General features: G+C 39.3%; 1 protein-coding gene across 1 annotated transcript in view; it reads left to right on the top strand.

The window, feature by feature from the left end:
* Positions 1-6283, top strand: part of LOC127436847 (alpha-N-acetylneuraminide alpha-2,8-sialyltransferase-like) — a 32040-nt gene extending 25757 nt beyond the window's left edge. The window contains exon 5 of the mRNA XM_051691293.1: positions 398-6283. Within this exon, the coding sequence (XP_051547253.1) occupies positions 398-863 (466 nt within the window). The 3' untranslated portion in view covers positions 864-6283. The remainder of the gene's footprint in view (positions 1-397) is intronic.
* The last annotated feature ends 11203 nt before the right edge of the window (positions 6284-17486 follow it).

The raw sequence follows: 17486 nt of genomic DNA, 5'->3' as shown, positions 1-17486 counted from the left end.
CAATTATGAAACTGAAAATCGGCAAAAATGTAACAAATATCAAACCATTATTTGTGGCCAACAGAAGGGGTCAAATTCACAAAATCATTCTTTATTTAAGACAACTAGTATAAATGAGATGCTAAGAAGCTATGGCAATGTGGCCAAAAAAGGCTGAGAGGATGTGCAATTCTCCAGACAGCCAATCTTGAGGGACAGATATTGATCTTTCTTAGTAGATTACCTGTTTTACATCATGTATTAGCTGGAAGAAGATCTTTACAGTGTGCATTATTGTTAGTACTAGGCTTGGGAAACGAGAGCCAGTTTTGTTCTGAATATGACAAAAGAAAAGTTTTAGCTGAGTTGTATTTTTGGAAGCATTGTTTTTCATCCCTCTCGTATCTTTACCCATCAGCTTTCAGAACCTACTTTGGTCCCGGAAGGCTTTTGTAGAGAGCATGAAGGCTTACGGGACCAGCTACATCTACATGCCAGCGTTCTCCATGAAGCCTGGCACTGACCCCTCCCTAAGGGTGTACCACACCTTGGCAGACTCTGCATCCAACCAGACTGTTCTCTTTGCCAACCCGGACTTCCTCAAAAACGTTGGTAGATTCTGGAAGAACCACGGTGTCCATGGCAAACGGCTTTCCACAGGGCTGTTTCTGGTGAGTCTTGCACTCGGTTTGTGCAAAGAAGTGACTGCTTACGGTTTCTGGCCATTTTCCGTGGGCCTAGACAAACAACCGGTCAGCCACCACTATTATGACAACATCCACCCCACCTCGGGATTTCACGCGATGCCTGAGGAGTTCCTACAGCTCTGGCAGTTGCATAAGAGCGGCACTTTGCGTATGCATGTCGGAAATTGTGCAAAATAGGGGGAGGAACCAAAGAAAAAAGGGTGAAAGTGATTTGTGAGTTTACAACCCACCGTCCAAAATGGTCTTTTCTATATATATACTTGACCCCTATGTATGTGCGCAAGAACACTGATCTGCTACCAAACCTACCTTCTTGTTGCCAAGGAACTGTTGAAAAGACTTGCATGTATACCCATCCTCATGTATGCACTCACTGCAAGCTTTTAGTGTCCTTCAATAGAGGTGGTGGGAGTGATGGGAAGTGATGGGGACTCAGTTGTCATGTCACCTACTAAAACAGCATCCACTGGCCGTTGGACCCTTAAACTCAGGGGCCATTTTTTCACGTAACATAAAAATGGGTTGGGGGAGGTATTAAGAGGAACTGCTTCAATTGAAGTCTTAAGAAAATGAAATGGGAAATCATAAAATGGGAGCAATACTTTGGGACTTCTCAGAATTTGATGTACTCTGTGTATATATATTTTTTTTTTATCTTGAGCACTGAATCTTTTTTTTTTTTCTTTTTTTTTTTGTTTGTTTGTTTTTTTAGGAATATGAATAAGGAATCATGTAAAAATAATTCTTAGAGTCTTTGTATATACAAATCAGTGTAAAAAAAACGCAGGTTTAGCCTGGCAAACGGAAGTAGAGTTGAGCATTGGATGTTGGCCCTGCTGAAAACAAAATACCCCAGCTTAGACCAGTCTAAGTTCTCTTGCTCTGGCCAAGCTGGCGTTCGGCTGATTTAGCTGGTCTTTGAAGCTAAGCGGGTGTTAGGCTGGTTCAGCTGGTCCTCCAGCCTGGCCAAGCTGGTGTACGTCTGGTTCAGCTGGTCCTCCAGCCTGGCCATGCTGGTGTTAAGCTGGTTTAGCTGGTCCTCCAGCCTGGCCAAGCTGGTGTTCATCTGGTTTAGCTGGTCTTCCAGCTTAACCAAGCTGGTGTTCATCTGGTTTAGCTGGTCTTCCAGCTTAACCAAGCTGGTGTTCAGCTGGTTTAGCTGGCTTCCATCCTTGCCAAGCTGGTGTTCAGATGGTTTAGCTGGTCTTTCAATCTGGCCAAGCTGTTGTTCGGTTGGTTTAGCTGGTCTTCCTGTCTGGCCAAGCGGGTGTTCGGCTGGTTTAACTGGTCTTCGAAGCCTTACCAAGCTGGTATTTGGCTAGTTTAGCTGGTCTTCAAAGCCTGGCCAAGCTAGCGTTCGTTTGGTTTAGCTGGTCTTCCAGCCTGGCCAAGATGATGTTCGGCTGGTTTAGCTGGTCTTCCAACCTGGCTAAGCTGGTGTTCAGCTGGTTTAGCTGTTCTCCAGTCTGGTCAAGCTGGTGTTCAACTGGTTTAGCTGGTCTTCAAAGACTGGCCAAGTGGGTGTTCGGCAGGTTTAGCTGGTCTTCCAGTCTGGCCAAGCTGGCTTTCAGCTAGTTTAGCTGGTCTCCCATTATGGCCAAGCTGGTTCTCAGCTGGTTTTAGCTGGTCTCCCACCCTGGCCAATCTGGTTTAAGCTGGTCACAGTGGTCCTCCAGTCTGGCCAAGCTGTTATTTTTGTGAATGTTTTTTTTAGCTGATTAAGCTGGTCAAACAGTGAGTCTTTTTTCCAGCTGGGAATGCTGTACAGCCACAATTTAAAAACGTGTGACACCATTTTGACTCAAATACAGGTCTGACCTGGCTGCGGTTCATTAATTCTTGTCAGTATGTTTCTGTTTTTCTTGTACTGTATTTATTTTAAAGTCCAATGAAGTGTGACATCTACTATGAAATTACTGCATTGTGGAAATCAATTCGTCATGAAACAGCTCATTTCATACAAGACGATAGTGTATTATATTGTTTGGGTGACAGCATTGAAAGTGAATGTTTGGGAGATTCTGTCCAGTGCTTAAGGACTTCTTGAAATAAAGGAAAGGGATCATGGAGACCTCATGTTCTGTGGAGGAATGAGTATCTGTATCGTTCCTGTGCCAATGGAAGAAGCATCATTGCTTTTGTAGTGACTCAGTTGGTGGGCTTTTCAGATATCATGCATCTTATTTGTACGTGTTTTGAGAATCAGTTATGAAGACACATAGTGGTTGGTTCGCCCTTGTGACGTGGGGCATAAATCGTGCGATAGACTTTTTTTTTTTTTTTTTTTGCCTGCTAAGGTGCTGGGCACCTTGTCGGAGCATGTAAATATTCAATCACCAATTTCGTTACTATTCCCATAAGAATCATGGTTCCTCTGAATGTAATAGCAGCCATTTTAGTAGTCTGTCCAGTAGCTTGTTTCCGTGACTTGTTTTTTGGGATTTTAGGGAATTAGGTTTATATGTTTTAGGTGCTAGTTGTATTATATCCACTCTCTAGTCTCAATATTGGACAGACAGGTTGATAGGTACAGTACATGAGTTGTAGGAAAGATGCACTATAATGTCGATTAAGGCTAGAAACATATGTCACAAAAGTACGCAGACAAGAGTGCTTGGCCAAAGCATTTCAAGTATGCTGTTCCATTGTACATGCATTATAATGTGTTCTTGTGTTACTTGCGGTAAAAACGTCAGTACTCAAGTGGCCAATAGAGTTCCCTTCAAATGTCTGTTCAATCTTGTGAAATATGACCAGGCCATATTCTTGACTAACATAGTCTTGACTCGTGGCAAATATTTCCATTAAATCCCAGTAATTCTCATTACCATAATTTCGCATTTCTACCGCTGATGAGTGCCTTTTTCTATGGAAAAAAAGAAGGCTAAGCACATAATTTTTAAAAAACATGTTTTTAAGGTATAAATGTAGTTGTTTTTTTCTTTTTCTTTTGTCCTACCCTCACAGAATTATGGATTATTCCAACCAAGTCTGATGTGGTTTCAATGTAGTGAGAGTTTTGATTTATTTCCATCTTTGACGAATGAAATTAAAAGTTTTGAAATTAGTTTTGAAATGTTTTAGCATTGTTACAATGTTTTAGGTTGTAGAAGGACCAACTTACAGTACATTATTGTAAAGTAAAATGCTTAATTGCCAGAAAACGACATCTTTTTAGCTTACGAGAAGGTTGGAAAGTGTTCGATGCTGACAATTTATCTTTAATTGTTTTGCACCTTTTTTGTGTTGTTCATTATTATGAATGAGTGAGCTAGTTTGTATGTAGGCATGTACGACTGTGATATATAATTAGTTTTTGAAACTGATTTTGAGTTGTAAACTCCTGAACTATTATTGTATTTAATGTTTTGCCCTCTTTGAGCCATATTAGGGTGTGTGCCCGGCTAAAACAGAGCTTACCTCAACTGTATTATTCAGTGTTAAATCTATCATTGAAGAACACCTGAGCTTGGATCTTTGGTAGGGGTCGACCGATATATATATCGCCAAGGCTGATAAATTTTCGCCGAAAATCACCAGCTTGCATGTGAAGCGACTAAGACATGTAAACGACCAGTCACGGTATGTTTTGTTGTTACGTGCCATCGTGTTACTACAATAATAGACCGGTGTGCAACACAGTGTAATTTAAATTATCTGCATATCAGAGCCGCGGCAGACGCGTTTGAGCTCATAATGTTAAAGTGCTCGTCTGTTTCATTCTACCTCTCTCTCCTCAACAGTTCCCTGTAACTTTTAACTGTCTTGTCTAATGATAAAAAGGCAAATATCAATAAAACTAATATAGTATAACATCTGAAAATATGCATATATCTTGTTAAAACAGATGTAATAAGCCTCACACAACTTGAGCAGATCCAGCATCCAGTGGAGTGCTCATAAATCTTCCTCTGAAGCACGTATCATAACAGTCTCTCCTCCACAGTTCTCCTCACCTTTAACTTTATTTTCTAATGATAAAAGGCAAATATCAATATATCAATATGCAGATACCTCATTTAAACAGATGTAATTCACGAACCTCACGAAAATCCAGCATTTTCTTCCCGTCGAGCGCTCATATAATATCTTCCTCTGAAGCGCATATTCTATCAGCCAGAATCAAAAACTTCAGGAACAAAAGTTTCTGTCATTCACAAATCATGACGGTGTAGCCTGTGACAATCCAAGCAGGCAATCCATGCTGTTAAAACTGTCAGGGGACTGATGATGCTCGCGCTGGATCCACACGAATGCGTAAATGCAACTTCAATGCTGTGTCTAAAACTAGGAAAATGCTGCCTCCAGAGGCTGTATACAGAGGTAGGATGAAAATAAGGTGCTTTTCAAACTGTTCAGAGACCAGTTTCCTTAAGAGTTCCATTCATTCAAAACAGATGTCAGTTAAGCCATTAACTGATTAGGCAGCAAGGAAGCAAGTCAACTCCCTACGTTTTCGGTTGCAGCCCAAGGTAAAAGCGCTTCACGTGCGCTATAAGTAAATGTCTTATTCACTATGCACTGTATGTACAGTTGGTTTGATTCTGTATTTTTTGGGTAAATGTGATTGCTAATGTGGACATGCCATCCATGGTTGCTGGACTACTGTGTGTACTGTTATTTCCTTTTTCTTATATATTAATAATTTCTTCATGGGCAAATAAATTACTAAAATTTGATGACTAAACAGAAATCTGAAGAAACAGCTATCTACCATTTAAAATACAATATTATTTAATTTTATTTAGTTTTGTGTGAAATTGAGTAAATATTGTGCTGAATAAGAGTTTTTTTACGTTTGTTATTTACTATATTAAATTGTGTGATGTGTTGGCATTGTATCGGCCACCCTGCTCTCTGGATATCGTCATTGGCCATTAAAAAAACCTATATCGGTCGACCACTAATCTTAAGTACTTTGTTTTACTCCCAAAAGCTGTAAATGTGTTCTGTTATGTTAATCTTTGCTCAGGCAGTTGGGTGATAGTGTTTGAACTTGAGGATGTCACAGTCTACTAATATTAAAAGGAACATGCCTCCTGGGTTATGCCAATAAATGCAACATTGACTGCGTTGACATGCACAAAATTCCAATATTGATCAGAATTCACTCATTTTCAGATTGTCATGTAAAACGCATTATTTTAATTGCCATTTCCAGATTAAGCCAATATTCTGGTTTCTTGAAATCCGAATAAGGTAGCTACCTGTATACATCTGCCTGTATTAATCAGAATTTTAGATTGTGTAAAAATTGCATTAAAAAAATCATAAGAGCGAGCATCTCCAGTATTTCCTGAAAAACATAAGATTTAGACAAATTAGGTTACCGGATTATGATGATTGCATTTATACAGGGATATTCCAATAGCTGTGGAGCATTTAAACATATTTTTAAAAACTAAAAGGCTTAACCAGAATATGGGCCTTAATCGGACAATTATGTGCATGTAAATGTGGTCAATGAAAAGAAAATGTTGCATTTAAAAGTGAGCTAAACACTGCTTTCAAATAATAAAAACAACCAGTGTCAACTAATCTGCTGCAGAACATTCAATGTTTATTTTATCTGAATAAAATTTTAATTGTTTTTAGGATATATTTTGGTGTGTTTCATCTACAACAATATTTCCTTTCATGCAAATCCTTTACTGTGAGTAATAGCGTGTCTAAATGACCTTAGAGGTGGCATTCCCGTTCTAAATTGGAAAGAGAAAAAAACACCCATTTCCTATCCAATGCATTTTTAAAATCAGAGCCCAGCTGTCTCCTTGGACATGGCCAAACAAAGGCCGGTTAACAGTTTTATTGATCAAAGATGTTTTTTGCCAAGCAGGATAGATAGAGAGTGTAGATAGGGAGGGGCAGCAGAGCGAGAAGATGAAATTACTTAGTCGTAATTAATTTACAGGTCCAGCCGATTATGTTTGAGATGAATATGTTCCACGCACATGCTAAAGGAATAGTTCACATAAAGATTAAAGTTCTGAAATGTATTCACCGTACATGTCAATATTTCTGTAAAAATCTTGACGTCCACTGCGTGTTCACGAGCGCTATGAGAGAAGCGCTAAGCACTACACAACGAAAGTTGTTGCGAGATCCACTGTTATACAAACATCTGTTATAGCGTTCATGAACATGTAACATCATTTCAGGAGCTTGTGCAATATTCTCTTTTCGGGCAGCTTGTCCGCTGTACACTAATAATACTGTGTTTTGAACTAGCGTGGGTGTTTAGCTTGGGGGCTATGCTGCTACTCTTGAGTGAGGTGAATTTTTTACAATATAACTTTCCAATAAGCCAGCATGGGCTGTGAAAAGGTACCAATGCCGTTAGTAGAGGTGATTGTAAACACCCACATAATTGTTCCAACAGGGCTTTCATTTGCATTTCATTTCATTGCCCATTCAAATGAAATATACACACAACTATCCACAGATGTAATTTGGATCCAGAAAAACAATTAAATCGACTGAAAGTAGATAACGAGTTGTGCGGCAACTAGAAACGGTATAGGGTAATATATTCAGCATACATAAACTGTATGATTTTACATATTTGCATTCTTGATCATTTAATTGAGCATAACCAATACTGTTAGAATTATTATATATATATACATATATACACACCCACACACACATACACACATTTACAGTTGAAGTCTACATACACTTAGGTTGAAGTCATTAAAACTCATTTTTTAACCACTTCACAGATTTCATATTAGCAAACTATATTTTGGCAAGTCGTTTAGGACATAGTTTTTCCAACAACTGTTCACAGACAGATTGTTTCACTTTTAACTGACTATATCACAATTCCAGTGGGTCAGAAATTACATACACTAAGTTAACTGTGCCTTTAAGCAGCTTGGAAAATTCCAGAAAATTATGTCAAGCCTTTAGGCAATTAGCCAATTAGCTTCTGATAGGCTAATTGGAGTCAATTGGAGGTGTACCTGTGGAAGTATTTTAAGGCCTACCTTCAAACTCAGTGCCTCTTTGCTTGACATCATGAGAAAATCTAAAGAAATCAGCCAAGACCTCAGAAAAAAAAACATTTGTGGACCTCCACAAGTCTGGTTCATTCTTGGGAGCAATTTCCAAATGCCTGAAGGTACCACGTTTATCTGTACAAACAATATTATGCAAGTATAAACACCATGGGACCACGCAGCCATCATATCACTCAGGAAGGAGACGCATTCTGTCTCCTAAAGATGAACGTAGTTTGGCGCAAAAAGTGCAAATCAATCCCAGAACAACAGCAAAGGACCTTGGGAAGATGCTGGAGGAAACAGGTAGACAAGTATCTATATCTTCAGTAAAACGAGTCCTATATCGACATAACCTGAAAGTCTTCTCAGCAAGGAAGATGCCACTGCTCCAAAACCGCCGTTAAAAAAGCCAGACTACAGTTTGCAAGTGCACAAGGGGACAAAGATCTTAATTTTTGGAGAAACGTCCTCTGGTCTGATGAAACAAAAATCTAACGGTTTGGCATAATGACCATCGTTATGTTTGGAAGACCATCCCAGCCGTGAAGCATGGGGGTGGCAGCATCATGTTGTGGGAGTGATTTGCTGCAGGAGGGACTGGTGCACTTCACAAAATAGATGGCATCATGAGGAAGGAAATTATGTGTATATATTGAAGCAACATCTCAAGACATCAGCCAGGAAGTTAAAGCTTGGTTGCAAATGGGTTTTCCAAATGGACAATGACCCCAAGCATACCTCCAAAGTTGTGGCAAAATGGCTTAAGGACAACAAAGTCAAGGTATTGGAGTGGCCATCAAAAAGCCCTGACCTCAGTCCGTGGGCAGCACTGAAAAAGCATGTGCAAGCAAGGAGGCCTACAAACCCACTCAATTACACCAGTTCTGTCTGGAGGAATGGGCCAAAATTCCAGCAACTTGTTGTGAGAAGCTTGTGGAAGGCTACACAAGTTAAACAATTTAAAGGCAATGCTACTAAATACTAACAAATTGTATGTAAACTTTTGTCCCACTGGGAACGTGATGATAGAAATAAAAGCTACAATAAATCATTCTCTCTACTGTTATTCTGACATTTCACATTCATTTAAAATAGAGTAGTGATCCTAACTGACCTAAGACAGGGAATGTTTTCTACGATTAAATGTCAGGAATTGTGAAAAACTGAGTTTAAATGTATTTTACTAAGGTGTATTTAAACTTCTGACTTCAACTCTATATATTTTTCACAGTTTCTGCCAAACGCCTAGTCTTCATGGTTCCCATGGTCATGGAAAACCTGGAAATAATGGAATTTTAAAAATTGTCCTTTCCAAGCCTTGAAAGCTCTTAAGAATAAAATTAAGAAAATTCTTATGATAAATTACAAGATGTTCTTAAGAGGTTATCTAGATTTAAACGTTGACAATTGAAGAAAAATCCTCAAAATCTCAATTTCAAAATTGCAAATCTCTTAAAGGAATAGTTCACCCAAAAATGAAAATTTGCTGATAATTTACTCACCCTCAGGCCATCCAAGATGTATCTGAGTAGGCCTGATGACAAGACCTGATGCTGTGTTTGGTGTGTACAACTTAGCATCTAGCATAAAAATGATGGTTGCTGCACGACATGCTTGCGGCTGAAGCTCTTGCAATATCTGATGGTATTGTTATTTTTTGGGCTGGTGCCGGACTCAAGAAACATATAAGAATACAATTATTTTTAACTACTATTTTCTTCTTATTTACTAACTTAAGAAAACAAGTTATGAATATATTGTATTCCCGAAAAGACTTCTTAAAGGTGCTTGTAACAAAACTTCACACAGGGAGGGAAGGAGGACACAGGGAACTGGGTTTCTTCAGTCTCAGGTAAGGCTTTTTAATTGTCAACTCTTCTGAGCTTACAGCTTCACAATAACTCAATAGCTTCACAATAACTCATTAGCTTCACTTTAACTCTTTAGCTTCACAATAACATATCAACTACTCAGCGGGACTCTAGATCTCTGGCTCTCTCTCCCCTTCTTGTCGGTGGTGTGGTCCTTTTATACTGCTCTCCCCAAGCTCACTGCAACTAGAAACAGGTGTTAATCATAATCTGGCTCAGGTGTATGCACCCTTACCACTTTCTCTCTCACCGGGGGGACGCTCGACCACACCCCTGCTGCCACAGTGCTATTTTTTTTCCTCATTAAAAAAGGTTTACTCAAGGAATAGTTCACCCAAAAATGAAAATCTGATGATAATTTACTCACCCTCAGGCCATCCAAGATGTATCTGAGTTTCTACATCAAAACAGAATTTAAGATTTTTAGGATTTCATTTCAGACCTCCTCCTTTAAACTATGCAAGTGAATGTCGTCCATTTTTTGATGGTCCAAAATGCATATTTAGGGTGCATCAAAACAATCCACATGACTCCAGTCGACAAATAAAGTGCTTCTGAACCCAAACGATTGATTATGTTTAGAAACAAAACAATACTTATAACTACAAATATTCACTTCCGTACATCTCTGTGACGTGCGCTCATGAGAGGGATGACGTAAGCTCATTGATAAGGTCACGCGTGGTGGAGACAGGAAGCGCGTCATTGTTTACATGAGAAGGAGCGCTGTACAAAAGTTTAAATGTTTTTGCTGTTGATTTGTATTTGTGTAAGTGTATTGTTCAAAATGGTCATTTGGTGTGTGTATCCTGGATGCTTCAACCTTCAGAAACCCCAAAGAAAATGCACGCCGGGAAAAATATTAACTTTTCATCGATTGCCTATACATATACATGTGCTTATCGCGCTGAACCTGGATATCAGTACACCCCTACATTCTCTCAAATATTGGAGGGTGTGCAGTGAACATTTTACCCCTGAGGATTTCAGACCATCGAAAGAAACAAAGGGTCGATATCTGAATTCATCGGCCTTGCCCGTGCTGTTTTTCCAGCGAACTCGGGTGTGTGTGAAAACTTTGTCATTGTTACGCCTCCCTCAGTTTCTGCACCTCCCTCAGCGCTCCGCTCCTTATCACCCGATTTCTAATTCACCGCACCTGCACTCAATTCACTCGCTCATCACTGCCTGCATAAATAACTCACCTTCATGCCACTTCACTGTCAAGTCTCACACAAAGGACTCTAGTTTGACCGCGCTGCTCTCACGCATTGTTTATTTACCTGTCTGTATTTGCACTTGATCTTCGTCGATATCTGTTTAGTGCTTACCCTGCTGTTTCGCCTGTTACTTCTTCTTCAGTTCTGTGGACATCAACATTGTGAATCCCTCTTCAGTTTGTGAAGCTTCTCTTCTGTGTGATATCACCTGTACCATTGATCTCACTGTGTAAACCCTGTAAATCCTGTGAATCTCAGTAAACGCTCTCGCACTTGGTTTCACTATCTACAACTTGTGTGGCTTGAATTCCTGACAGTCATATAGCCTTTATATTTCTGCTAAAGAAAAAGCACAAGTAGATAACACAAATGCATTGCTCTGAAATAAAGGATGGTTATTTACTGCAGTAATGTTTTTTTTATTATTATTATTATTTGTAAATTATGTTTTATTTTTATTTTATATTGTTTGAAATTGTTTTGGAATGTTTTGGTTTGTGAAAGGCACTTGGTCTGTGGTCTGTGCAAGTTTCTCTTGTAAATAGATGCGCTTCCTGCCTCCTCCTCCACGTGACAGGTGACCTTACCAACGAGCTTACGTCATCCCTCTCATAAGCGCGTCACAGAGATGTACGGAAGCAAACATTTGTAGTTAAAAAGTATATAAGTATTGTTTTGTTTCTAAAAATAATCAATCGTTTGCGTTCAGAAGAACTTTATTTGTCGACTGGTGTCGTGTGGATTATTTTGATGCACCCTAAATATGCATTTTAGACCGTCAAAAAAATGGAGTACATTCACTTGCATTGTTTAGAGGAGGAGGCCTGAAATGAAATCCTAAAAATCTTAAATTCTGTTTTGATGAAGAAAGAAACTCAGATACATCTTGGATGGCCTGAGGGTGAGTAAATCAAATTTTCATTTTTGGGTGAACTATTCTGAACCTTTTTTAATTAGGAAAAAAATAGCACCTTCAAGAAGTCTTTTCGGGAATACAGTGTATTCATAACTTGATTTCTTAAGTTAGTAAATATGAAGAAAATAGTAGTTAAAAATAATTTTATTCTTATATGTTTCTTGAGTCCGGCACCAGCCCAAAAAATAACAAGACTATTACATTATCAGTACCATCAGATATTGCAAGAGCTTCAGCCGCAAGCATGTCGTGCAGCAACCATCATTTTTATGCTAGATGCTAAGTTGTACACGCCAAACACAGCATCAGGTCTTGTCACCAAGCCTACTTTAAACCAGAATTTATCTGTTTCAGTTTGACTACGAAGTGCATCCTGTTGTACTTCTCTTGAGGGGCAGTGGCTGCAAGTTCTTGCTTCTCTTGTACTTTGCTGTATTTCTAATGTTTATTTAAGCGTGATAAAGACCAATCCCACATCACAAAAGAGCTGATATTCCTCATGTCCCAAAATGCAGGTTAAAGCATGGAAAAACTGCAGTGGCAAAATTATCTACCTAGCAGGCAAGTAAGCTAACTCCAATCACATTGTTTATCTTGCCAAATCAAAATAATAGATGCACTTTTTATTTTCTTCCAACACATGCTTTAGGTAGGGTAGCTTTGTAACATTGGTAACATTCCCCATCATAACTTAGAGACTACTACAAATCTACATGCATCTTATGGTATAAGAAACATATATACAGTATGTGACAACAGTAAAGGTACCATTAAATCATTACAAGACTAAAATATGTAGAAGTCAGAATGTTACAATTGCTCCTGTAATGGGGACAACTGTAACATTGTGACTTTTTGTAGGGGTTGATTAAGTGTTATTGTTACAATTAAGAAATATATTGATTTAAAAAATAATAATAATTAATGTTACAAAAGAGTTTTTATCTTTATACAGTACTAATTGTTCTAATTGCAAGTTATAATACATGTTAAAAATTTGAAAATAGGTTGAGATCGTTTAGGCCCCAAGGCCCCTAATCATTCACTTTACCGGATAAAACTGAGAACAAGCCCCAACTATTCCTAGGAAAACTTCGAAAGGGAACCAGCTACTAGATAGTTTGATTAGTCTTTCTCATTTATACCTGGGTTGGACGACCGATTTGCATATCAAGACCACTTAGGACCTCCACCAGAGTTTGCTCTGGCTTCTCCCTGCCCAGGCATAGTTCACCTTCTTTCGGGTCCTATCACGTGTACTCTTGCTTCACCTTCCCAGTGGTGTGGGCAAGATGGGCTAATGGTGCAACCCCCACTGCAACAAGGGGATCAACTTCAGCGGCACATACCGGCCTTCACCTTCATTGCAACTTAGAGGCTCAATAATAACTTCTGACTCACGCACATTAGAATCCTTGGTCCATGTTTCAAGATGGGTTGGGTGATTGGAAGGCCCCCCTGAAATGTGGGCTGATCCCTGCCCTGGAGGCGCAGTGCGGTAGATCACAGTCCACTCCATTTAATGTCTGTGTTGTATGCGCAGTGCCCCATCCCCCGGGAGGGAGAGGGTGGAGAGGCCCCAGAGGCTTGTTTTCAAGTGTGGATTTGCCTTTTTTGTTCCTGATACAGGGTTATCCCTTTGGTCTTTGCTCTTGTGCCTTCCCTTGCCCTTTTTATTGTATTTTTTATTTTTTGCACTGCCTGCATTTCCAGCGGCCTGTATTTTGGTTTGGATTTTCTGATTTATTTATTTATTTTTTACCTGTTTGGACCCTGTTTTTTGTAATAAATTTATTTGACCTATTCCCTTGTCAATTGAGTCCTATCCCCCCCCACCCTGACACGGAGATTCAGCACTGGGCAATCCTGGTTAGTTCCACCAAGTAATATGCTTAAAGCCAAAGTCATAGCTACATTATAAATATGTATATTGTATATAGTTAAATCCTTTTACTGAGATATTATGGTAAGCTAATGAGTCTTTAAATAGATATAGAAGTTGAATAATGTCCATTACATTTTTAAATAATCTTTACAACTATGATAAAAAATATTTATAGCTTGACAGCAACAGTAATTTATCAGTTATCATCTGTTCAAGTAGTATTTCATGTTAACTTTTAACTTGCCATCGCTGCAGGACAGAGACTCAGTGCTGGGAAATTCCCCCTTCGCTTCTGAGGGCAGCCTGATCCGTTTCATTTCCTCCGCTTGTTTCCTTAAAGCCCAAGTTATAAATATACTGTATATAGTTAAATCCTTAGTTACTAAGACATTATGGTAAGCTAATAAGTCTTTAACTGGATATAATAATGAACTAATGTCCACCACAAATTTTAAAGAATCTTAACTTAATGATAAAATCTTATATTTTGTAGCTTACCAGAAACAGTCATTCATCCATTACCGTCGGTTCAATCAGTCATTCATGTTAACTTTTAACAACCTAGAAAGAAAATGCTGTACATATATTTAAATGCAAAGCCATTCAAACTTCAGACAGCCAAAGAAAATACTGTACATCCAAATAATCATTTTATATCTTTAAATTCTCACAAAGAGATACAATCACACTCCTTTTTCTCAGGCAGACAGAGAAAACTTACATCATCCCTTTAGCTTTTTGGGACTGACAAAAATTTGACTCAGTACTATTCCTGCTGAGGTTTCTTCCAGGCTGGGCATCTTGTGGACAAACATTTGTTACAAATTATGTGTCAGTGAATGGATTGTGAAAGTCTGCGAGTTGATCTTGGCCTCTCCTCGTTGTCCAGTCATAGCGACCAAGTGGCACAGGTCAGTTCAACTTACTCAAGTCTTGCCCTGGAGGTGGTGGCAGTGTTTGTGCTCTACTTTCCATCAGTCGCTAGGAAGATGTCCTGACCTATTTGTGCGGTTCCTCTCTTTCCATTCCACAATCCAAGATAACTGAGGGAAAGAACTTCTTGATGAAACTGTGCCAGATCCACTAACCCTGCCTGCATTCTCCTGAGACTGCAGAATTAACAGTGACAATTAATTTCCACGGTGGCCCAGGGCTGCATTTCCCAAAAGCATTGCACGCTTAAGTTGATCGTAGAGAACACTGGTGTCAATGGTTTCTAAGATATACTTAGGCTTACGATGCTTTTGGGAAATGCAGCCCAGGCTGGTTTTCGCTAGTTAGTGACTGTTTGGTGCAGGTCCAGCAAGCCATGCTGTTCCCCAGCAAAACTTGGGATTTGAAGCTAATCAATCAGCATGGTATTTTTGGTAAAGCTGGTTAAGCTATTAAAGAAAGCTTAGAGGAGATACCAGCAGACCTGAATCCCATGCTGGCTACAAGAAGGGCCGCTGATAAAGGGGGACAACTGGATGTTTTGTCCCGGCCCAGGCTTAAGGGGGGGCCCGACCAGACTAGAAGGGGTGGTTACAGAAAGGCTGTTCCATATTGAAGAGCGCATCTAAATAGGTCCAGCGGGAGATGCGGATATAAACACGGAGACAGTGCTGGGGCAGCGCACGTTGATGGATGTTTTCCTGTGTAATCCTGTTGGTTAGGCAAAATGAGTTGCTTGTTTCCATAAAACAAAAGGGAATGTTAATTTATACTACAATACCATAAAAGTATTAAAACCAGTGCAGCTTGGGAACTGTCCCAGACTAGCTGGGACCTCATATATTTTGGCTGAAATTAAGACCTCCTGTTTTTAAGCACCAGACAACGAAGCGCTCGATGGGGAGCCATAAGCCACAAAATGCTGTTTGGTATTAGGGTTGCCAAACCAATGGTGCTTGGCATTAGGGTGGCCAGCTGTCCCGTATTAGTGGGGATGTTCCGTATTTTGGCAGAAATTAAGATGTCCTGTATTTAAGCAGCGAAATGGACGGACAACAAGTGTCCAAGGGGGACCCATATTAAATGCCGCTTGGCATTAGGGTTGCAAACTGTCCCGTATTTGCTATGCTGTTGTCTCATATTTAAGCAGCAAAACGCTAAAGAGGAAGCCACCTCCACTACTCCCTGTGCTGAAACAACTTGAACTAAAACAAGTTAGCTGTGTCTCTAGACATCCTGGAATCATGGTATTGCCAAAAAGATCATTACACAAATCAGCCCAGTGTGTCAGCAGTCACTCTCAACTTACTGTATATGACCTCCATACTGTAGGCACCATAAAAGTATTAACACCAATGCCCACTTGGTAACTGTCCTATATTAGCCGGGACCTCCCGTATTTTGTCCAAAATTAAGACCTCCTGTATTTAAGCGCTAGACAACGAAGTGCTCAAAGGGGAGCCATATTGAAGCCACGAAATGCCGCTTGGCATTGAGAGGCCAGACCAATAGTGCTTGGCATTAGGGTGGCCAGCTGTCCCGTATTAGCAAGGTTGTTCTGTATTTTGGCCGAAATTAAGATGTCCATCCGTTTCACCGCTTAAATACGGGACAACAAAGCATCTGACGTGGACCCATATTAAATGCCACTTGGCATTAGTATTGCAAACTGTCCCGTATTAGCCATGCTACTGTCCCGTATTTAAGCAGCAAAACACTCGAGTGAACCACCTCTACCACCTGCTGTGTTGAAACGTCCCTTGAACTTGAACTAAAACAAGTTAGCTGTGTCTCTAAACATCCTGGTATCCGGTCATTACACAAATCAGGCCGATGTGTCTGCAGTCACTCTCAACTTATATGACATCCATACTGTAGGCCAAGTCACTCCTATGTCTTCTAGTCACCAATTAATAGTATTTTTAGCATGATAAATTAAATCAGGGATCTACAAAGCTCTCTCTTAATGTCTCAAATTTTATTAGGTTCTTAAAAGACAAAATAATAGAGCATGAAAACAAGGAAATGAGTGAGAGCCAGATACCAGTTGCATAATTTGTTTGTCAGAGTTATTCTAATCGAGCCCATTTGAAGATTAGTCATATTTGAAGAGTAGTCTATATTTGAAGAAACTCGCAAATCTCCTTTGTGAATTTGCCACCAAGTAAAATTCCACACTAGTTTTCGCTCCCTGTCTTCAGACAATATCCCTTGGATCTGTTTTAAATCCACAATTCAGTCTGTGTTCTCATAATGAACTCTCTCAAGTCATTATTGAGTGGCTCTGGCACAGAAATGCAGATCCATTATACTGTTCCCAGTCTACACATTCATTTCTAAAACAATTGTCGGTCACACTGTATATTAGGAGGCCTTAACTACTATGTACTAATATTAAATACATACAAGACTGTGTATTTACTGTGTAACTACATGTTGTTCTGCAAAATTCCCTCATTTGCTACAGGTAGATTTTGGAGTAAGGTATGGTTAGAGTTAGGTTTTGGGGTAAGGGTTGGGTTAGGGTTAGGGGTAAATTCAACAGTGTAACTACAAATGTAATTAAATGCAAGTACTTTAAATGTATTTACAATGCAATAACATGTATGTACATAATAAGCACATTGTATCAAATGGTTAAGTACATAATAGTTAGACACCTAAAGTGGGTCCCAATTGTTTTGAGTTTACATTACAATGGCTGCAATTACAGAATCAGTTTACAAAACCCGAAACATGCAAATCGACCAATTAACAAACAGTTGTTCACAATCTATGAATTGCTGTTAGCATTACTGTGAGCAACACCTGACATATAAACACCTCAGTCTAGAACTGTTGTCTCCGTTAGTATCTGTGTGATTGTCTTTTTAGAATAAGAGAAATGTAAATAGTCCAGTTCATAACTTTTACTGCACAACAGTGAACGGAGTTCCAAAAGGATAAGGTTTTTTTTTTTTTTTTTTGTAAA

This window comes from Myxocyprinus asiaticus, chromosome 47 (assembly GCF_019703515.2).
Source record: "Myxocyprinus asiaticus isolate MX2 ecotype Aquarium Trade chromosome 47, UBuf_Myxa_2, whole genome shotgun sequence".
NCBI classification, from domain to species: Eukaryota; Metazoa; Chordata; class Actinopteri; order Cypriniformes; family Catostomidae; genus Myxocyprinus; species Myxocyprinus asiaticus.
This window is presented reverse-complemented; position numbering and strand designations above follow the sequence as displayed.